The sequence below is a fragment of the Lutra lutra genome, chromosome X (genome assembly GCF_902655055.1).
Source record: "Lutra lutra chromosome X, mLutLut1.2, whole genome shotgun sequence".
In the NCBI taxonomy this organism is placed as follows: domain Eukaryota; kingdom Metazoa; phylum Chordata; class Mammalia; order Carnivora; family Mustelidae; genus Lutra; species Lutra lutra.
This window is the reverse complement of record NC_062296.1, coordinates 21307145-21327257: the sequence shown is the minus strand read 5'-3', so window position 1 is coordinate 21327257 and position 20113 is coordinate 21307145. Positions and strand designations below refer to the sequence as shown.

Genomic DNA, 20113 nt, shown 5'->3' with positions numbered 1-20113 from the left:
TGTCTAACTTGCAACAAGGTCAAAGCTTAGACAGCCAGGAGAATTGACACATAATGCACTGCTATCCACCAAGTGGTTAGGGCAAAACAAACAATACTTCTCAGCCTCAAATAAAACAAAACTCTTTATTTCTAGATATTATCATGAGCAATATAGCTGTGACCTTGCTGTGTTAAGACATGAGGGAGGGAAAACAAAATAGAAAATAAAAATGCAAATAAGCAGGCTCTGGAGAAAAATGCTTCAAAAGTGCTTCCAAGTGCTTCCAAGTGCTTCAAAAGTACCAAGCCCAGGGTGCTTGGGTAGCTCAGTAGGTTAAGCACCTGCCTTTGGCTCAGGTCATGACCTCAATGTCCTAGGACTGAGCCCCTTGTCAGGCTCCCTGCTCAGCTAGGAGTCTACTTCTTCCTCTACCTCTGTCCCTCCCCTCAACTCCTGTGTGTGTGTGTGTGTGTGTGTGTGTGTGTGCACGTGCACGCACACACGTGCTCTCTCTCTTTCTCTGTCTCAAATAAATGAAAATAAAATCTATTTTTTTAAAAAAAGTACTGAGCCCCTTGCTGTCCCACCCAAAATCACTACAAAGTAAGGCTATGGGGACTCAAAATTGACAGAACAGTACCATACACCATAACACCCCCAGCTCTAAGACTACACCTCTCTCCTTTGAGCTAGCAATCCTTTAAGCAGAGGGTGGAAAGGAGTCCCTTTTTGAGAACCTAACTATGCATAGAGAATACCAGGTAAGTGCACTGTATCAATTCTGTTCAACTGAGAATAAACTATTGCTCCACTCACACTGTGGTTCTGGTGAGTTTTCTGGAGCTATAGTGGGAAAAAAAAAAAAACATCAGGTATCTTCGAGAAGATATGTATAACAGTTATCAATATCACATCATCCCTGAAAACAAAAAAGCAGATTTTGCAGATGACTAGCATGCCATGCTCATCTGTCTCTACTCTGAATTCAAACCCAACACCTACCTAATTAAAGCACCCACCTTAGCTCAGGTCTGCATCCGCTGATAAAAGAATGGAAGAGACAAGGTTCAGAAAGAGCCAACATCCAGAATGTACTCTTAATCTGTCTCATAAATCCTCAGCTAGATACGCATATATATGAGCACAAGATAAGTTTAAGATGATACAAAGACCACCCAAAATGAGGCTAAAGAGAACACAAGGCTAGTAGAGTGGTAGGGGGTGGATTTTCCTTCCACCACCACACCACTATACTCCAAGCCACCACCATCTTCTCTCATCTTTTCACACTTTAACAGCCTCCTAGCTGGTTTTCCTGTATAAACTCATCATTCTCTGTACTGCAGCCAGAGTGATCTTTTAAAAATATAAATCTGATCATCTTCTACCATTTAAAAGTTGTTTGACCCAGGGCAAATTACTCGACCTCTATGTGCCTCAGTTTCACCATCTATAAAACAGGGATGTCATTTCAGGGCTGTTATGAGGATAATTAGCTAATCTTTTGAAAGAACTCAGAACAGAAAGCAACACAAGTAAGGACGAAATAAGTATCTGCTATTAGTATCTTACCACCCACTCATCCATCTGCCTTAAAAAAAAAAAACCTTAGTGGTTTTCCTTTGCTCTAGAGCTAAAGTTCAACCTAATTAATGTGACCTACAATTAATGTTCAACACTTCAGATGGTCTGACCACTCACTCACCAACTTCATCTCACCCCTCTCCCTCCTTACCAACACTGGGCTGCCTTCCGTTTCCGAAGGGGCCATTGTCCTTCCTAATACAACCTATGGTCTCCCTGCCAGAGCTCTTCTCTGCCACACTTCCCTTGATTAATTCCTGTGTGTCTCTCTGATCTCAATGTAATAACACTTCCTTAGGGACCATCACCCTGATCTCCCAATCCACATTAGATACACATTGTCATGCTCCCTCATAGCACCCTCTGTAGGCACAGAAAACAAATAATGTCATTACTCTGTGGCATCAGCTTACTATCTGTCTCCTCCATTAGAGCACAAAATCCATGCACTGAGAGACCTCGTCTGTCTTCTTCACTACTTTATCACCAATGCATGGCCTAGGACCTGACACAGAGGAGTATTCAACAAGTATGGATTAAGTGAAAAACAGCCCTTGTTTCACTCATACACCCTTCTCCTGTCATGTATCTCTGGGAGGTGAGGAAGAGAAAAGAGTCAGGTGCCATCGCATAGACTCCATGTCGTCTTCCCTCTCCTCATTCATCCCTGTTCTCCCTTCTTCCACCTGCCTCCTTCTCGTCACCTTTTGCAGTTGTCCCTTCATTCCTCCCCCTTCTAAGGTTTCTCTCTCTTCCATCTCCTTCCAGTTGGCCACCATTCAACTGTGATTATGAGACCTCACCCCTAACCACAAACTGCCTGTAATGGAAGGAACTGCTTGAATTAAAACCAGAGCTGTGGCCAGGATGTAGTGGGAGCTGTCCTATGGCAGGAAACAGAATCTCAGAATCTCCAAAGAAGGAGCATAAATAGTCATATTGGCAGAGAAGACTTTTTTTATTGCTGATATTTGACTACTACTTGGCTCACCTCCCAAACAACATGTCACACCACTATAAACACAGTCCTTATTTAGGGCTGCAAAAAGAAGCAGGGCTATGTCACATGCAGAAATAGCACAGAATGTCTGAGTGGAAAGAGCATAACATTTGAACACTGAGAAACTGGAGTGGAGACCAGCATCCCTGTTAGCTATGTGACCTTGAACGAGTACCTCTCCGACCTTCAGTCTCCTCACCTCTTATATGGAGGTGATAATAACACCTATCTCACAGGGCTGTTAGAAATCAATGACGTATGTAATAAAGCATTTCATAAGTCATAAAATGCTCTACACAGATATTTGGTTGACTAACTGGACTTAACATTTCAATTTTTCTAAGTCTCACTAATAGCAATCTACAAAAGTAACAAAATAATGATCTAAACCTAACTGTATAACTTTTAGTAGGATAATACATATTTATTTATCTCATGAAATATTACTACGTTATTAACTTTTACTATTTTCATTTTTATTTTGGATCTACAATTTCCTGTTTCTTCTGGTATATGACCATTTTCACTTTCTTTGAAAGTGATTTCATTCCTGGTCTGAATGTTCAACCATGGTACTTTTATTCTTCGACAACTTCCAAAGACAGACTTTATCCAGTCATGTTGGTTAAATACATTCAAAGGTAATTGTATCTCCCTAAGAGATTATAACTAACTTATATTCACTTTCTTGTTCCTGTTTATGTATATATTGAAATTTGGTACAAAAATAGCAAGCAAACCCTTTTTTGTTCCATTTCAAATGGTAATGCTCTCACTCTGGACATAGACACTGAGAGATCCACTCTAGTTCCAAAATACAAATGAGTTAAGTACCTGATACACATGAAGCTTTTCTCGGCACATTACAGCTACTAATCAAAATATGTGGGGTTTGTTCCACTTGTGATAAAGGTTCACAAAATAAATTTTATTTTTATTTATTTATTTATTTATTTATTTGACAGAGATCACAAGTAGGCAGAGAGGCAGGCAGAGAGAGAGGAGGAAGCAGGCTTCCCGCTGAGCAGAGAGCCCGATGCGGGGCTCGATCCCAGCGTCCAATTCATAAAATAGAAAACTTCATAAAATTATAATAGTATTAATATTTTTATAATTTTGTTTTTACTACTGAATTTTACACCTTTGGTCATCCCTTCCCATTCACTGGAAAGTCAATTTCAGCATATAGAAATAAGCAGGTATGCTTAATCTCTCAGTATGATACCTTTAGGGTGACAAACATTCCCCTCACTAAAAACAGGTTCTTACCTAACTATATAAATAAGAATCTTCATTTCCAAAAGATCATTTTAAAATGATAGAACTCATTATCATACTCATCATGAACACCTAAGTGGCAACAATCAAATAACTACTAATAGGGCTTTCATCAACCCAAGAACAATAAATACAAAAGTACTGTTCCTTGGTCATTTTAAGGAAAAGGATTAAAAACCTCCTGTCATCTATCATATATTCACTTCTAATTAAACATACTCCTATTGTTCTTTCTACACATTCTTTCACTACTCAAATATTTAGCATTATTACAATAATATATGTTATTATCATGATTTTTGAAATATTGGATAATTCTCCATTAATCCCATTCTGTGATGCTCCTACTGGTGATTTAGTAGTTTAATGCTTGACTCCTAATTAAACCTCCTCTTTAATTTTTTTTAATATTTTTTAATTTATTTATTGGACAGAGAGAGAGAGATCACAAATAGAGCAGCAGGCAGAGAAAGCAGGGGAAGCAGGCTCCCAACTGAGCAGGGAGCCCGATGCAGGGTTCCATCCCAGGACCCTGAGATCACAACCCGAGCGGAAGGCAGAGGCTTAACCCACTGAGCTACCCAGGTGCCCCTCCTCTTTAGTTTTAGAAACATCACTATTTTGATTTACTTTTATGTTCTCTTACATTAAAATGGAATGCTTTCTAGTCTGGTTTATAGATTACATTAGCTTAAAAGATTATATTATACTAATCTAAAAAAAATTTTTAAATAAGTTAAATAAATAAAAACTTGAAAAATTACCTTATAGCCTATTGTCTTCCTATAATAAAAAATTTCCTTTTCCAGGAGCTCAAATAAACGTGGTGGGAAAAACTGAAAATCCTGGACATTTGGCTGCTTTGGAGGTCTTGGAGCCTATGGAAGAAAAATGCATTACATACATATTTGTTTTCAATACATGAAGTGAACATATTTCTTTTACTATTTCTTTTATATATAGAAAAATAAATACAATGACATCCCTTTATGTTGTGGGGCCACATCAAGTAATTTTATACATCACTGTTGTACTTTAAGGACTATAATGTTGCATTAATGTAAGTCAATCCAAATCACAGACCATGTTACTAGAGAATTCTGCTGTAGAACATAAAAACTGGCCTCATAATGTTTTACCTTCGGAATCTTTGGCTCGCTGACACGTAAAGCCTCTCTAAAGTAGGCATCCACTGCATAGTTCGCTTTGCGTTCTCGTTTAGGAGGTTCAATCCATTCCACCATCCCAAGCTATACATAAGAACAAGGAATTTAATTATTCCAAAACATTTTTAAAAATCAAACACATCAAGGTTGTAGAAGCATAGAAAAACTAAAGCCATTCAGAAAAAGCAAAACTTACACTTTAGAAGTCACAATTTTACATCCCAATTTCCAAACCCTGTACTGTATATGCCAAGTTTAGGTGCAAGGATGCTTTTGTTTTCTTTTTTTAATAAGTAAGTTTAGTTGTTATTAAAAACTTAGTTCTTCCTTAGTAATTGAGAAGATATGAACAATCTGGTTAGTATTTTATGGAGAAATAAATAGTATTTAATATAGAAGACTAACATTGACTCTGGTAACCGAGTTAAGTGTATGAACTAGAAAGTAGCTGAAAGGAATAAATGATGAATATCAACACAACAGGCATATGTCCCTTCAAATCAAGAGAAATTTTAAACTGAAATAAGGTCTTGGTAAGGTAGCTATGGAAAAGGTCAGTGGAATCAGAAAAGACCTGAATTTGAAACCAGATTCTGCCACTGTACCAGTTGTATAACTTGGGGAAGATTAATTCCTCCCTCTGTGAAGTGGGAAGAGTAATACCTATCTTGAGGATTAAATGTGACAACATAAGTTAAGGCATTAGATAAACTGCCAGGAGTTAAATCTAAATTATTATTAAACACCCAAAGTTGAGTGAACAATGATGATTAGGTAGCATTACAAAACTCTACCCCAATATCAGCTAGAAAATACAATTTAAAAGCCAATAGACTAAACTGACAACACAAAATTCTGGAGTCTATAAGGATGGTTTTCCAGTTCAGGTATTTTTCCTGATTTCACAGTGCTTATCCTAGTACCTGCACACAAAAGAGGCCACTAATCTACAATTAATGATCCCACTCTATTTGATCTTATCTAAGGATGGAATTCCAACCTTAGTACCATAGTTTAAGAGTGGATGATAAATTAAGATGACTAGGATGGTTAGAGACCTACACACTCTCACAGTGTCCAAAGAAGTAGACTAAAAACGGACATATCGTGGCACTCACATATGTAAAAGCGTATCAACTAGAAAAGAACACAGTTCTCTGTTGATCCATAAGGTTAAAACCAATGTGGAAAGTAGATTGCTACTCGACATAATTTAACAAATATGTCTTAAGTACCTAATTGTATTATTTACAAGTCAATGTCAGGGATACAAAGCTGAATGAAATAATCTCTTCCATCAAGGAACTTATAAGTCAAATAAGTTTTCTGAGAACGAAAAAATATAAAACAGTGAAATGAACTCTCCCAAAAGGAGGTAGATTCCCAGTATGACCATATTCAAATAGAGGCTGGATAAATGCCCTATAGATGGGATTTCTTAATTACAAAAAGGTTAGACTAAATGACCTTTAAGTTTCTTTTAACTCTAAGAATCTATGAGATAGACAGTAAAATGTGAGTTTACATAAAATAAAAAATACTCAGAGCACTGAAAGTAGTTTTGTTCCCTCCCTCAAATGGATTAATGTGAGAGGATAGAAATATAAAAGATAATTTACCAATGACCATTATGTCATTTGTCTCAACTGGAATGAAAAAAAATCAGTAATTATTAAAGTTAACTTAGTCAAATTTAAGTTAAGTTAATGTGTTGGCCATTTAACCCATACTTACGTGCAGGTCTAGGTATTCAAATTTGGAATAAGTTTTTAGGGCCAATTCTCAAACTTTCAAATACACTAAATCATGCTGAATCAGTTTGTTTTAGATAAGAGTACATTAATACAAACTAATTCAGGTTAATTTCTTCAGGATCAATGTCAGTCATTATGACTTAATTTACCAGGCATGGTTATAAAATAATGCAACTGGTTCAACAAATCCTATATGAAAATCTACCTCATTGTAATTCCCATGATTTATGTATAAACAATATTTTTGTAGGTTTCAATTCTCTTCAAAGGATAATTTGAATCTATCTTAAGAACCTATCTAGAAAATATGAAAAGCCAGAAATAAAAGATAATGTCAAGTCAGAATATTTTTAAATCTGATTTTGTCATTCAATTGTAAAAATATAAGTAATCATAATTATTACTAAAATTTCTCTATATTTGTACATTATTTTACTGGAATTGGAAGCACAAGAAACCTGCAATATTAGACATAGACAAGTATTTTAGTAAGTCTAATTTACTCTAAGAACGTAGATTAGAAGTTCCACCAATCTTTAGACTCTTCACTGTTTAATATTTTTCCACTTCATAAAACACTCTTAATACCAATAACCCCATAGAAAGAACTGTAAAATTTTAAAAATTCGTATCACACAATGAGATCTCAAAAACAATTTCTACCTTTTCATGCAAATCATCATGTTCACCTCATCAGAATAAAACATAAGCAGTCTAAATAAGGTTATAGATAGAACAACTAGATAGATGTAAGTCAAGACACTAAAAACTACCAAATATAATGATAGCAACAAAGCATTATCAGCATACTAGTTGCGATGCGAACTAAAATGGCTCACCTCTTGTTCTTCAGTAAAATCAATATCCAAAAATAAGCTTTCTTATTTTAACAAAATTCATTTCTGTGAGTTAAAAATATAACAGCTTTACAGAACAATTTCGGCAAACAAAACAATGATAAAATTGTATTATAACTCAAAAAAATAAAATAAATATCCATTGCGTCCATGCTGATATAAATGAGTAGAAAATAAATGAGAAGAGACAGGTCTTCCTTACAGAAAAATCCCAGTTAATAAATGTAGATGGAATGAAAGAAATACAAAATTACTATTAGCCAAACACCACAATAATAACTGTTGCAGGCAAATGCTACCAACACATGCTAAAATCAGTGGGTATATGTTTGAGGAATGTATTCCCCAAGATATTTATCAAAGGCAAAGGGAAAAATGGTAACTCTACAGTAAAGAAGCCCAGCAGACGTCACCTCAACTAAGTGACAAGATTACTATTTCCTGTAATACAACACAACATCTTCTATTCCCTGGTAAGATGTACTGAAGACTTAACATTCCTGCATGGCATTCTTGCCAAAAAATATATAATCTCAATCCAATCATGAGACAATGTCAGACAAACCCAAAATGAGAGACAAACTACAAACTAACTGACCAATACTCTTTGAAAGTATAAAGATCATGAAAGACAAAGGAAGACTGAGAACTAACATAAATTTCAAGAGCCTAAGAAGACACAGCCAGGAAAAAAAAAAAAAAAAACAATGTGCGTCAAGAGAATGAGAGGAAAAGTCACAGAATGACAAGAAAATATTTGCAAGCTGCATCTTATAAAGGACTGTTACCAAAATATAAAAAGAACTCTTAAAATTCAACAATAAGAAAACCATTTGATTTTACAAAAAGGGAAAAGACCTGAACAGATGCCTGACCAAAGAAGACATACAGATGGAAATAAGCAAATGAAAAGATGCGCAACATCTTATGTCAGTGAAATGCAAATTAGAAGAAGATACCACTACACACCTATTAGAATGGCCAAAATCCAGAACACTGACAACACCAAATGCTAGTGAGAATGTGGAGCAACAGGAATTCTCACTCATTGCTCATGGGAATGCAAAATGGTATGGCCATTTTGGAAGAAGTGTTGGCAGCTTCTTACAAAACTAAACACAAGCTTATCATACACGCCAGCAATCATGCTCCTTAGCATCTACCCAAAGGAGTTAAAAATCGATGTCTACCCGAAAACCTACACATGGATTTTTATAACAGCTTTATTCATAATGGCCAAAACTTGGAGACAATCAAGATGTCCTTCAATAGATGAATGAATAAATTGTGATACATCCAGACAATGGAGTATTACTCAGCACCAAAAAGAAATGAGCTATCAAGCCATGAAAAAAACATGAAAGTATACCTTAAATGCATATGATATGCCTAAGTGAAAGAAGCCAATCTGAAAAGGCTACATACTGTATGATTCCAACTACATGATATTCTGGAAAAAGCAAAACTATGGAAAGTAAGAGGCTAGAGAGAGAGAGAAATGAATAGGCAGAGCACAGAGGACTTTTTAGGGCAGTAACACTATTCTGTATGATTCTGTAATGGTGGATACATGTCATTACACATTCATCCAAACCCACAGAATATACAGTACCAAGAGTGAACCTTAACATAAAAGATGGACTTTGGGGGTAGATAATGATGTGTCAATGTAGGTTCAATTGAAACGAATGTACCACTCTGATGTGAGATATTGAGAGTGTAGTAGGCTATGTTTATTTGGGGCAGGTGGATATGGGAACTCTAATTTTTCCACTTTATTTTGTTGTGAACCTAAAACTGCTCTTAAAAATAAAGCTATTTTTTAAAATTGCAATGTGAGATCTTGGATTGTATCCCCTGGAACAGGGAAAGAATGTTAGGGAGAAAATATGTTAATTTAAATGTACTATGATTATGTAAATTGTTAACATTAGGGGAAGCTGGATGAAAAATATATGTGAACTCTGTACTATTTTTTGTAATAAAGTCATTTTCAAAGTTTATTTCTTTTAAAAATTAAAATTTTTAATTATAGCCATAATTTCAAACAAAATAAATAAAATTCCCATTTTTTTCAAAGGATCTTTGCTGTCCATGCAGTATATTACTATACCTTCCATTTGATAGTGGAAAAAAATGAGTACCCAAAGTCACCTAACTAGTGAGACAGTTGGGATTTCAGCTTCAAAATCCAGGAATTCCACCTAAATATTATCCTGTTTCTCAAAAACAATAGTAGCAGCAGCAACAGCAGCAAAAGTGATGAGAAGGATGATGGTAATCACCATCATCATCATCCAGCAAAATTTATTAAAGATAGCAACTGCATGAAATCTGACCTACATCAAATTTCACTTCATAGCAGAACATTGTAGTAGGTAAGTGCCAGTGGGGTTTTTTTTACTTTATTATTATTTTAATTTTATTTATTTATTTAAGTAATCCACCTCCAAACCCAATGTTCAAACCTCCAACATTGGGTTTGAACTCACAAGCCCAAGAACAATAGTCACACACTCTACTAACTGAGACAGCCAAGCACCCCGTCAGTGTTTTTTAATAATAGTTATGGGAAGAATTGCTAATTTGAGAGTCTAATGGCTGAGGGTAAAAAGTTACCTTCTGTTTTTCTCTATAATCTTCTCCTTCAAACTTGTACAAACTTTGTTCAGTGTCCATTCTAAAATTTCTCAGAGAAGACTCTCCCATTTTCTGCAAGCGTTCATTCATCTCTGCAGTCTACAGTTCAATGCATTGAAATAAGAAAATTATCACTGAATTACTTATAAAAATCTGTGGGCTCTCTATCTTTTTAAAAGTCAGGTTTGACATGAAATACCCATTCTGTTAATTTATAAGGTAAGAATGCAAGGCTAACATTAAATGAATATAAATTTAACTTGCTCCAAGTATTTTAAATATTTAAGTGGTTATTCAAGTATTCTCAACTAGGCTTTCTTTAAAATCTTTTATCCCTGGAGATGTAGCCATATCATATTTTCTGTCTACTTTTACTATGTTTGAAATTATCCAAAATAATTTGTAAAAAAAAAAAGTAAATTTAACGCAAAATTACAATATTCTGAAATAGTTTATTACACTTTAATAAATAACGCTTTAGTATTTCATGAAATGTTCACAAAAGATTTTCAGTTAATGCAATGTAATCCAGTATGTTGTGAAAATGTGGTCCTGATATATGTGATTGAACATGAAATTTATTTGGCTTTCAAGTAAATACCAACATTATTTTCAATAAACATGAGATATAAGGTCATTCAATTTTAAACTCTAGCTCTTAATCTTTCTTACCAAAAATTAAACTAAAAAACCCTAAACTACCTTTGAATAAAAATCTACAAATCCTTAGAGAGAATAGAAGTCATTTGAAACATGCATTTGAAACAACACAAATCCAATTAAGCATGCTGAAGTACTTTGATTTTAAAGCAATTCATCATGAAAACAAATGCCATTTTAAAACTGACCTTCTTTTCCCCTCTTTCCAGAAGAGTTGTAATGTCTTCATCTGTCAGCTCACTTTCTTTAGAAGCAAAAACATGGGTGGCTCCGTGACGTATCATCTGCAACATTTCCTCTTTTGCCAGCTTGTTAGACTGTTGGTCAATGAGTCTTCCTAATAATAAAAATAAAAGTTGTGTACATTCAATTATATTTCAGAGAAAGAATAGCATAATAGTTCTAATCAGACTCTATCACATTTAACCATAAGTAAAGCTCTATAAGCAGAGAAAATTAGTGAGCTATAAAGTTTTACTAATTGGGGCACCTGGGAGGCTCAGTGGGTTAAAGCCTCTGCCTTCGGCTCAGGTCATAATCCCAGGGTCCTGGGATCGAGCCCTGCATCGGGCTGTCTGCTTAGCAGGGAGCCTGCTTCCTCCTCTCTCTCTCTCTGCCTGCCTCTCTGCCTACTTGTGAACTCTGTCAAATAAATAAATAAAATCTTTAAAAAAATAATGAAGTTTTATTAATGAATATACCTACAAGTTTTTCTTCTACCATACCTTCTATTTCAATATGAGTTTTCTTCCATAAAATTCAGTTAAAACTCAGAAGAACAGAACATCTTTTTCATTTTCAAAATTCATTTTTCAGATCAAATTTTTTTTCTATTAACAGGCACTCTCTAGTAAGTGTTTAAAAAAATTTTAGGGGTGCCTGGGTAGCTCAGTCAGTTAAGTGTCTGCCTTCAGCTCAGGTCATGATCCCAGAGTCCTGGGATGGAGTCTCATGTCCATCAGGCTCCACTTCTCCCTCTCCCTCTGCCCTTCTCCAACCTCCACTAGCTCATGCATATGTATGTGTATATGTGTGTGTGTGTGCGCGCGCACGCGCGCGTGCACACAAGTGCCTCTCTCTCTCATAAATAGTCTTAAATCTTTTAAAAAAACTTTTTTAAGATTTTATTTATTTGACAGAGAGAGAGAGATCACAAGTAGGCAGAGGGGCAGGCAGAGAGAGAGGGGAAAGCAGGCTCCCTGCTGAGCAGAGAGCCCAAAGCAGGGCTCGATCCCAGGACCCTGAGATCGTGACCTGAGCCGAAGGCAGAGACTTAACCCACTGAGCCACCCAGGTGCCCCTAAAAAAATTTTTAACAAGATATTTTACCTGCTAAATAATATCAGGTACTTCAGGAGACATGCCACTAGCATTCAACTATAAGCTAGTGATGTTCAGCTATCTATTCCATATATTGAATGCAAGGCTTTAAATTAAACAGATCTAAATTAGCACTTTTTTAAAAACTGACTTTTTTCCTGTAAGTTTGCAAATTTTAGTCAACTTTAGAAGTAATCTCCTTGGGGCGCATGGGTGGCTCAGTTGGTTAGGCATCCAACTCTTGATTTCGGATCAGGTCATGATCTCAGGGTCCTGGGCTGCAGCCACACATTGGGTTCCTGGCTCAGAAGGGAATCTGCTTGCCTCCCTCTCCCTCTACCCCTTTCCCCGCAACACGCATGCTTTGCTCTCTCTCTAAAATAAATAAGTAAATCTTTAAAAAAATAAAAATAATCTCCTTTAAAGAAAATTCCATGTGTTTTTGGGACAAAAACACCGAATTAAGTTTACATGTATAATTACCTTGTTGTATAACAATTGAGTCAAGTCTCAGTTTTATCTCTGCTCTTTCTACAATCCTTTCTTCAACAGTATTATCAGTGATGAGACGGAACACACGTACTGGCTTCTTCTGACCAATACGATGTGCTCGATCCTAGAAGATAGAATCCTAATATAAGATATCGGGTATTTTGGATAAAATATATAGTACAGCCACAATATGCTATAAAATTCTGAATATAAAATTAGTTTCTGAGCTCTCTAGACATGCCACTTGTTAAAGAAGGATAATGAATATTAAGAATATCTATGGGGTGCCTGGGTGGCTCAGTCAGTTAAGCGTTTGCCTTCGGCTCAGGTCATGAGGCTCAGGGTCCTGGGATCAAGGCTCCTTCTGGCTCTCTGCTCAGCAGGGAGTCTGCTTTTCCCTCTCCCTCGGCCTGCCACTCCCCCTGCTTGTGCTCTCTCTCCTCTCTGTCAAATAAGTAGAATCTTTTTTTTTCCAAGAAAAAGTTATATCTAGAGGTCCCTGTGACCCAAAAAAAAAAAAAAATCTGCCAGTATTATACTATGCTAGAAATAGAAAACTTCCAGAAAGGCAACAGCCAAAGCCCCTTTAAGATGAGGACTAGAGGGAGTTTACTAAGCAACTTTAAGCCACTAAATGCAAACATCTCCCACACTATCAAGTAGTTTTGTGAGGGGCAAAGTAGTTAGCAAGTGTTGCTATGGTGGCAAAAGTTCTTTCTGCTTATGGAGGCAATTCAGGGATATATAATAAAAAGTAATAAAAATCAATGGTATATTAATATCTTTATTATATAGTGGTCTAGAATTAGTCCTATGGTTTATAGTTGGTAAAGGTGACAGATGGTAAGTTCTGATAATACAAAAAATGCTAGGGGGAGTGTTTTTAAAACACAGAAGCTGCTAGAGCAAATGGAAGAAGGGAGGAGGGCAGGTGAGAAAAACAAAGCAAAGCAGCAAGATTCAAAACAGCCTTTGAACTAAATATAAAAACACTAGAGCTCAGTAACAATTTCAACAAGGCACACTAAATGAGAATGCAACACCTCTACACAATTTAAAATTTCAAACTCAAATCAGTAAATCATGAAAGATATACTCCAACAATTTCAATGAAATGAAGTGCTATTAACAAGTTTTCCAGTTTAGTAACCCTATATCTTACTGGGACTTACTTCTACTGAGTCATATTAAACAGGTAGCTCAGTACCATGCTAAAATAATGATAAAAAATCATTTTGAGGGACGCCTGGGTGGCTCAGTTGGTTGGACAACTGCCTTCGGCTCAGGTCATGATCCTGGAGTCCTGGGATCGAGTCCCGCATCGGGCTCCCGGCTCCGCGGGGAGTCTGCTTCTCTCTCTGACCTTCTCCTTGCTCATGCTATCTCTCACTGTCTCTCTCTCAAATAAATAAATAAAATCTTTAAAAAAAAAATAAAAAAAATTTAAAAAAAAATCATTTTGATTTAAAAATGTCCTGGGATGCCTGGGTGGTTCAGTCAGCTAAGTGTCCAATTCTTGGTGTCCGCTCAGGTCATGATCTCATGGGTCATAAAATTGAGCCCCGCATCAGGCTCCATGCTCAGTAGGGAGTCTGCTTGAAGATTCTCTCCCTCTGCCCCTCACTCCACTCATGCATGTGCACACATGTGGGCACTCTCTCTCTACAAATGCAAATAAATCTTTAAAAAAAAATTAAAAAATTAAAATGTCCTGATGGTCAATGTTTTAATTCTGTTACCAAAAAAAGGGGAAGGTGGGGAGTTCCCTCCCAGGTTTCAGCACCAAAAAATATAAATATAAATATATATAAAATTTTTAAAAAGGAAGGACTTCTAAAGCTATGCCTCACTAACATATGACTTTAATTGCTTCCAAAAATAGTAATTTATCCCATTAATTGTTGAGTTTTTGAGTGCATAGCTATTTTGCATCTTTGTACTTCTGAAATTACTTTTCTTCATCTCAAAATATGAGTCACACTGGCAGAAGTTGTAGCTCTAATTCAATAAACGACAGCATGACGACAGGTAAAAGAAATAGCTTCTTCAACGGTCTTTAAAAAAAGGGTAGGATATTTTCCAATGGTGTCCTTAGATATCAAATGTTTTACTGGAATATATTCCTTTTTACCTTTTTATTTCCTCATCCAAAATGTTTTATTACAAAAGTTGAAATACCTCTCCCAATTTTAGTGCTGAGGATTTTAAGATATCTAGTTATCCAGAAGAATTAATATCAACAGGTCACTTTTTAACCCTTTTCATTAAGGCATATGTGTATGTCCTCTTCAATATTCAGTAATAGGAAAACACATTTCTGTTTCATGATAAATGCCAAAATAGACACACAAATGCTGTAGCTGGATTTGGGGTGTGTGCATTTGTTTTAGTTTCCTTTTTTGTTTTTTAATAGCACAGCATCTTTGTTTTCCAAGATAATCTATTTTAACTTCTAGAAAATCTCCCAAAAATTGTTGTTGCCCTTTTATCATAAGTTACGTCTGTGCCTCATAAATAACAGTAGTATGCCCAGCTAAAATAAATTTTTGACATAATTAAAGATTACTAACCATAGCCTGTAGATCAACCTGTGGATTCCAGTCTGAATCATATAATATAACCACATCAGCACTTGCCAAGTTAATTCCAAGACCTCCAGCTCTGGTACTCAGCATAAAGATGAATTTGCTACTATTAGGAACATTAAAGGCCTCTATTGCTTCCTTTTTTTAATTGACACAGGAAATAGAAGAAAACAAAGAAAAATAAAATTATATTAACAGAGTCCTTAAGAAAGAAGTATTTTTTAATCATTTTTTAATTTATTTACAGCATAACAGTATTCATTGTTTTTGTACCACACCCAGTGCTCATGCAATCCGTGCCCTCTCTAATACCCACCACCAATATTTTTAACATACATGTTCAAAAGCCCACTTTATGATATTCTTCCATCTCAAAAATACTTAAGCATATATCTATATACTGTACTGTGTGACTTGCTGTAGAAATTATATTACATAAAGTTCCTAATATTTAGAAGCTTACATCAATAGAGACAAACTCAGAACAATCGCATAGACAAATTTAACTAGGCAAGCAATAAATCATTTAAATTATTTAAAGCAACAACAGTGAAAATATTTTGAGGGAGAGCTGAAAAATATCTAGGAGATAAAATGTCAGCTAACTCAACTTCATTCCCTTTAGTTTACATAGGATTAACAAAGAAGGTATAGTTTGGAAGACCAACCGAGAAAGAAAAATGTTCAGAAATGTGAATGAGAGAACTGGATAAAGGGGAGGTTAAGCAGATTTATTTCCATATGGTGACAAGGGGCAAACAGGAAAGTAATGAAGAAATTCAATAAGGTAATCCAGGGATATTTAGTAAAGAGTCTTAAAATTAATGGGATGTTAATATCCCTACTATATAAAGAGCTCATAAAAATTAATTAGAAAGAAACACTAAGACCCCAATAAAAGAATGAACAAAAAAAACAGGAAAAAAGGAACAGACAATTCACAGAAGAACAAATACGAATGGCTAATAAATACAAAAATAATGTTCAATCTCACTAGTAATCAAATAAATGTAAATTAAAACATAATACCATTTTTTGAAGATTAAAAAATTATAATACTCAATGTTGACGTGGGGGCGGTGAGACGGGCACTCTCATACATTGCTGCAGGGAATGGAAATTGGTACAACCTTTCTGGAAAGCAATTTGGCAATATGCATCAAGAGTCTTAAAAATGTTCATACCCTTTGACCCAGTAATTCCACTTCTAGGAATTTATCCTAAGGAAATAATCAGAAATGTGCACAAAGATTTATGTATAAGGACTTTCACTTTACCATTATTTATAATAGTGAAAAATTGGAAACAACCTAAATGATCAACAATTGGGAGACAGATTATTTATAGTATGTCCACTGGATGTAATATATTTAAATTATTTTTACAATAAATTTTATTATTGGTATAGGAAAGAACAACATAATGCTGAGTAAAAATGTTACCAAACTTTATATATAGTATATGTAATATAATATCAGCTTACTTATATAAATTATATATACAAAAAGAGATTGGCCAGACATACTTTTATTTTGCAAATTTCCTTCAGTAATCATATATTACTTTTATGATCAGAAAATACAGGAAGTCAAATTTTTAATGAATGGAATGGCATGGTCAAAAGTTGCAGCAGAGAAGGTGACACTGCCACAGTCCATATAGCATGTAGAGGGCACAGTACAGAAAGCAGCATGGTGTAGTGAGAGGCAATTTGGTGTAGAGGAAATAGCAAAAACCTGGTGTTAATCATTACCATTTATTATATATGTGTTTCTAAGCAAGCTTTTAACCTCTCTGAGACAGTTTCAAGTAGAAAAAAATGATACTAGTAAATTATACTTTACTGAGCTGCTAGGAGAATTCAATTGGAACTATATACTGCCTAGCTTAGAGTCATTGCTTGACAAATGTTAGATCCTTTCCCTATAAAAGTGAGGAAGCCAATTAAGTAAAGGTTATAGGAACTGAGTCAGAGGATGACGAGAGACTCAGCTAGCTGAATTTAGCTGTAGCAATGAAGAAAGGGCAAATCTGAGAACTACTGAAAAGGAATTGCTGGCAAATAATTAGAGTAAGGAATCAAATGTGGCTTCCCCTTCTTACTAGGAAAATAGACAAAATGACTATGTGGACAACAGTATAATGGAAAAAGTGGGGCATTTCAAAAAAAAAAAAAGGAAGAACGAACAAAATTAAGAAAATAAAATAACAGCTCTGACTTTGCTGTACCTAAAGTTAACATAGGTAATTCAAAATCTCTGAAGGGAGAAATTATTTGAAATTTTAAGAAACCAGAAAAATTTGGGTATAATTTGGTGAAGTCCACATTGCTCATAAGCAGGGAGATCAGTCAGAAATGTAAATTGGCTATTTGAGGTCAGAAAGCACCTACTTTTCTGCCTTAGTAACATCTTCATTCCAGGAAAAAGGGTCATTTTGAATACCACGGTATGGCTTGTGCTTAATGTGGATTTGGAGAAACCCATTCTGAAGAATAAATCAGCAAAAGCCAATCAAGCTTCAAGTTACAATTTTAGATAAAGTTAACTACTATAGAGCAGGAACCAGTGCAAACTTTGAAACACCCCCTATTTGTAAACGTTATCAAAAATATTTCCCTAGGGCACCTGGGTGGCTCAGTTGTTAAGCATCTGCCTTGGGCTCAGGTCATGATCCCAGGGTCTTGGGATCGAGCCCTGCATCAGGCTCCATGCGCAGCGGAAAGACTGCTTCTCCCTCTCCCACTCCACCTACTTGTGTTCCCTCTCTCACTGTGTGTGTGTGTCTCTCTCTGTCAAATAAATAAATAAAATCTTAAAAAAAAATTCCCCAAAATGGATAGCAGGTAAACCCTTAATATGAAAAGTGCCTGTATGCCTGCTATGGACCTTATCCTATGCTACAACCAAGCTTCAATAAGGAAGCACACAAGGGACAGAGTGCTCACTGAAGTTATAGAAGGACAGGGACATGGACTGAGCCTGCGGCCTGAAATGGGGCCCTAAAGCTGAGAGGTAAAAGTCCCGTGTGCAATTTCATGACATGTAGTATATTCTGCACTACAGTTTAAAAACTGCATTCATATCTATTATACCCAATAATCCTCACAATATTGTCAAAAAAGAGGCCTAGGTATTATTATTACCCTGATAATAAAGATACTAAGGCTCAGAGAATTAAATAGCTTGCATACACTACAAAGTGTTGGAGCTGGTACTGAAATTTAGGTCTTCTGAAACCAAGTTCAATGCATTTTCCACTATACCATGAAATCACAATATTTGCCCAGAGCATGAAGATAGACTTAAAAGAGAGACCAAAGACAGAGCCTTGAAGGACCACAGAAAAGTGAAGCTAAATTAGCAAAGCCCTCCCCGCAAAAAAGTATTTAACATTAGACCCGTGACATTCGTGAGGGATAATCTAAAGATCTGTAAGCACTCCCAAATTTGAGAAAGACACTGGGTGCTAGGTAGCCTTTCTCACTGGCTAAGTAACTCAGTCCTATACACCAGCCTTTTGGTATTCCAAGATACAAATGCATGATAAGCACCTATACCTATGTTGTCCAATTTCGGTTTTATAAAAATCTAACACTGAGATTATTTCCTTTACAAATTATTGTTTCATGAGTCTTTAGGGTTGCTCATAAACTGGAAAAATCTCAACTGTTAAACTCCACAAATGGCGAGGGTCTACTGTAGGAAGCAAATCAAGAAAAGAAAATGGCAGAATCAGAGATTACAGAGTAGAATGAGAAACAGTAACCAGAAGGTCAGAGATAGCAGTGGTTAGAAGAGTTAAGGGTCTAATGGTATAGTATCATTTAGATAAGTAAGGGTGTCTTTGAAGACCTTGAAAAGGATGCTTTGTAAAGAGTCAGTATAATGCAAGCCAAACTGAAGAACTGAGAGAGACAGAGAGGGGTTAGGGAGAAATTCAACGCACCTAGCTATTTTATTAAAAGGCCAAAGTTCAAAACTACGTAATAATGAGAAACATGGCTTAAGTGAACTCTAATTTTTGAAGTTTTATTTTCTTTTCCTCACCTCTCTTTCTTCATGTGGGGTTTGTCCATCCAGTCGACAATACTCATAACCACGCCACATACAATAATCCTCCAAAATGTCCAGCAAGCGAGTCATCTGGCTAAAAATGAGAACCCTTGAACCTAAAACATTTCCCCCAAAAAAGCAAGTTATTCAACTTGTATAAAAACTAATCTGAAAATTACAAACACATAAGCAAACTTCACATGTAATATAAATATATAGTACATAACACTTCATGAAACACATACACATACACCTTCGAGGAAAGCTATACAGAATTATACATTGCTGAGTTGTGCATGTTTAAGGATTTCAAAACCTTCCACACATACTGAGATGATTTAAAGTCTGCCTTTTCTCTGTCCTGAGGATGTGATCGGTACACACAACCTTTCACTAGACTACTGCAATAGTCTCCCAACTAGTCTCCTGTTTCTCAACTCTCTTCTTCAGTAGAAGTCCCGTACTGCTTCAAAGGTTCTCCTCCAAACATACAAGTCTGATTGTGTCAGCTGACACAGCAAAATCTTCTATAACAAACCTTCCTCCCCACCTTCTAAACAGTCCACACTTAAAGCATGTTGAAAAGGCCTTTCATAATCTGGCCCCATCCAGCTTTCCAGATTCATCAACAGCCACTCTACCCCAAATACTATAAACTCCGCATTCCCTTTTTTCACACTTCTGTTTCATTGTCCTGTGAAATGCTTCCCTCTCATTCTTCCCATGATTTACTCCTAGAC

At 35.8% G+C, this 20113-nt stretch overlaps 1 protein-coding gene across 6 annotated transcripts in view; it reads right to left on the bottom strand.

Annotated features, from left to right (window-relative positions):
• Nucleotides 1–20113, bottom strand: part of SMARCA1 (SWI/SNF related, matrix associated, actin dependent regulator of chromatin, subfamily a, member 1) — a 72258-nt gene that overhangs the window by 26860 nt on the left and 25285 nt on the right. For 4 of the 6 annotated variants that reach the window (XM_047716273.1, XM_047716274.1, XM_047716276.1 and 1 more), the window contains exons 12-19: nt 19368–19489; nt 16503–16538; nt 15304–15456; nt 12725–12857; nt 11110–11258; nt 10241–10360; nt 4984–5094; nt 4609–4722 (exon numbers count right to left, since the gene is read on the bottom strand). In XM_047716273.1, coding sequence (XP_047572229.1) covers nt 4609–4722; nt 4984–5094; nt 10241–10360; nt 11110–11258; nt 12725–12857; nt 15304–15456; nt 16503–16538; nt 19368–19489 — 938 coding nt within the window. The remainder of the gene's footprint in view (nt 1–4608; nt 4723–4983; nt 5095–10240; nt 10361–11109; nt 11259–12724; nt 12858–15303; nt 15457–16502; nt 16539–19367; nt 19490–20113) is intronic. The other 2 variants (XM_047716277.1, XM_047716272.1) reach the window with 1 other exon arrangement.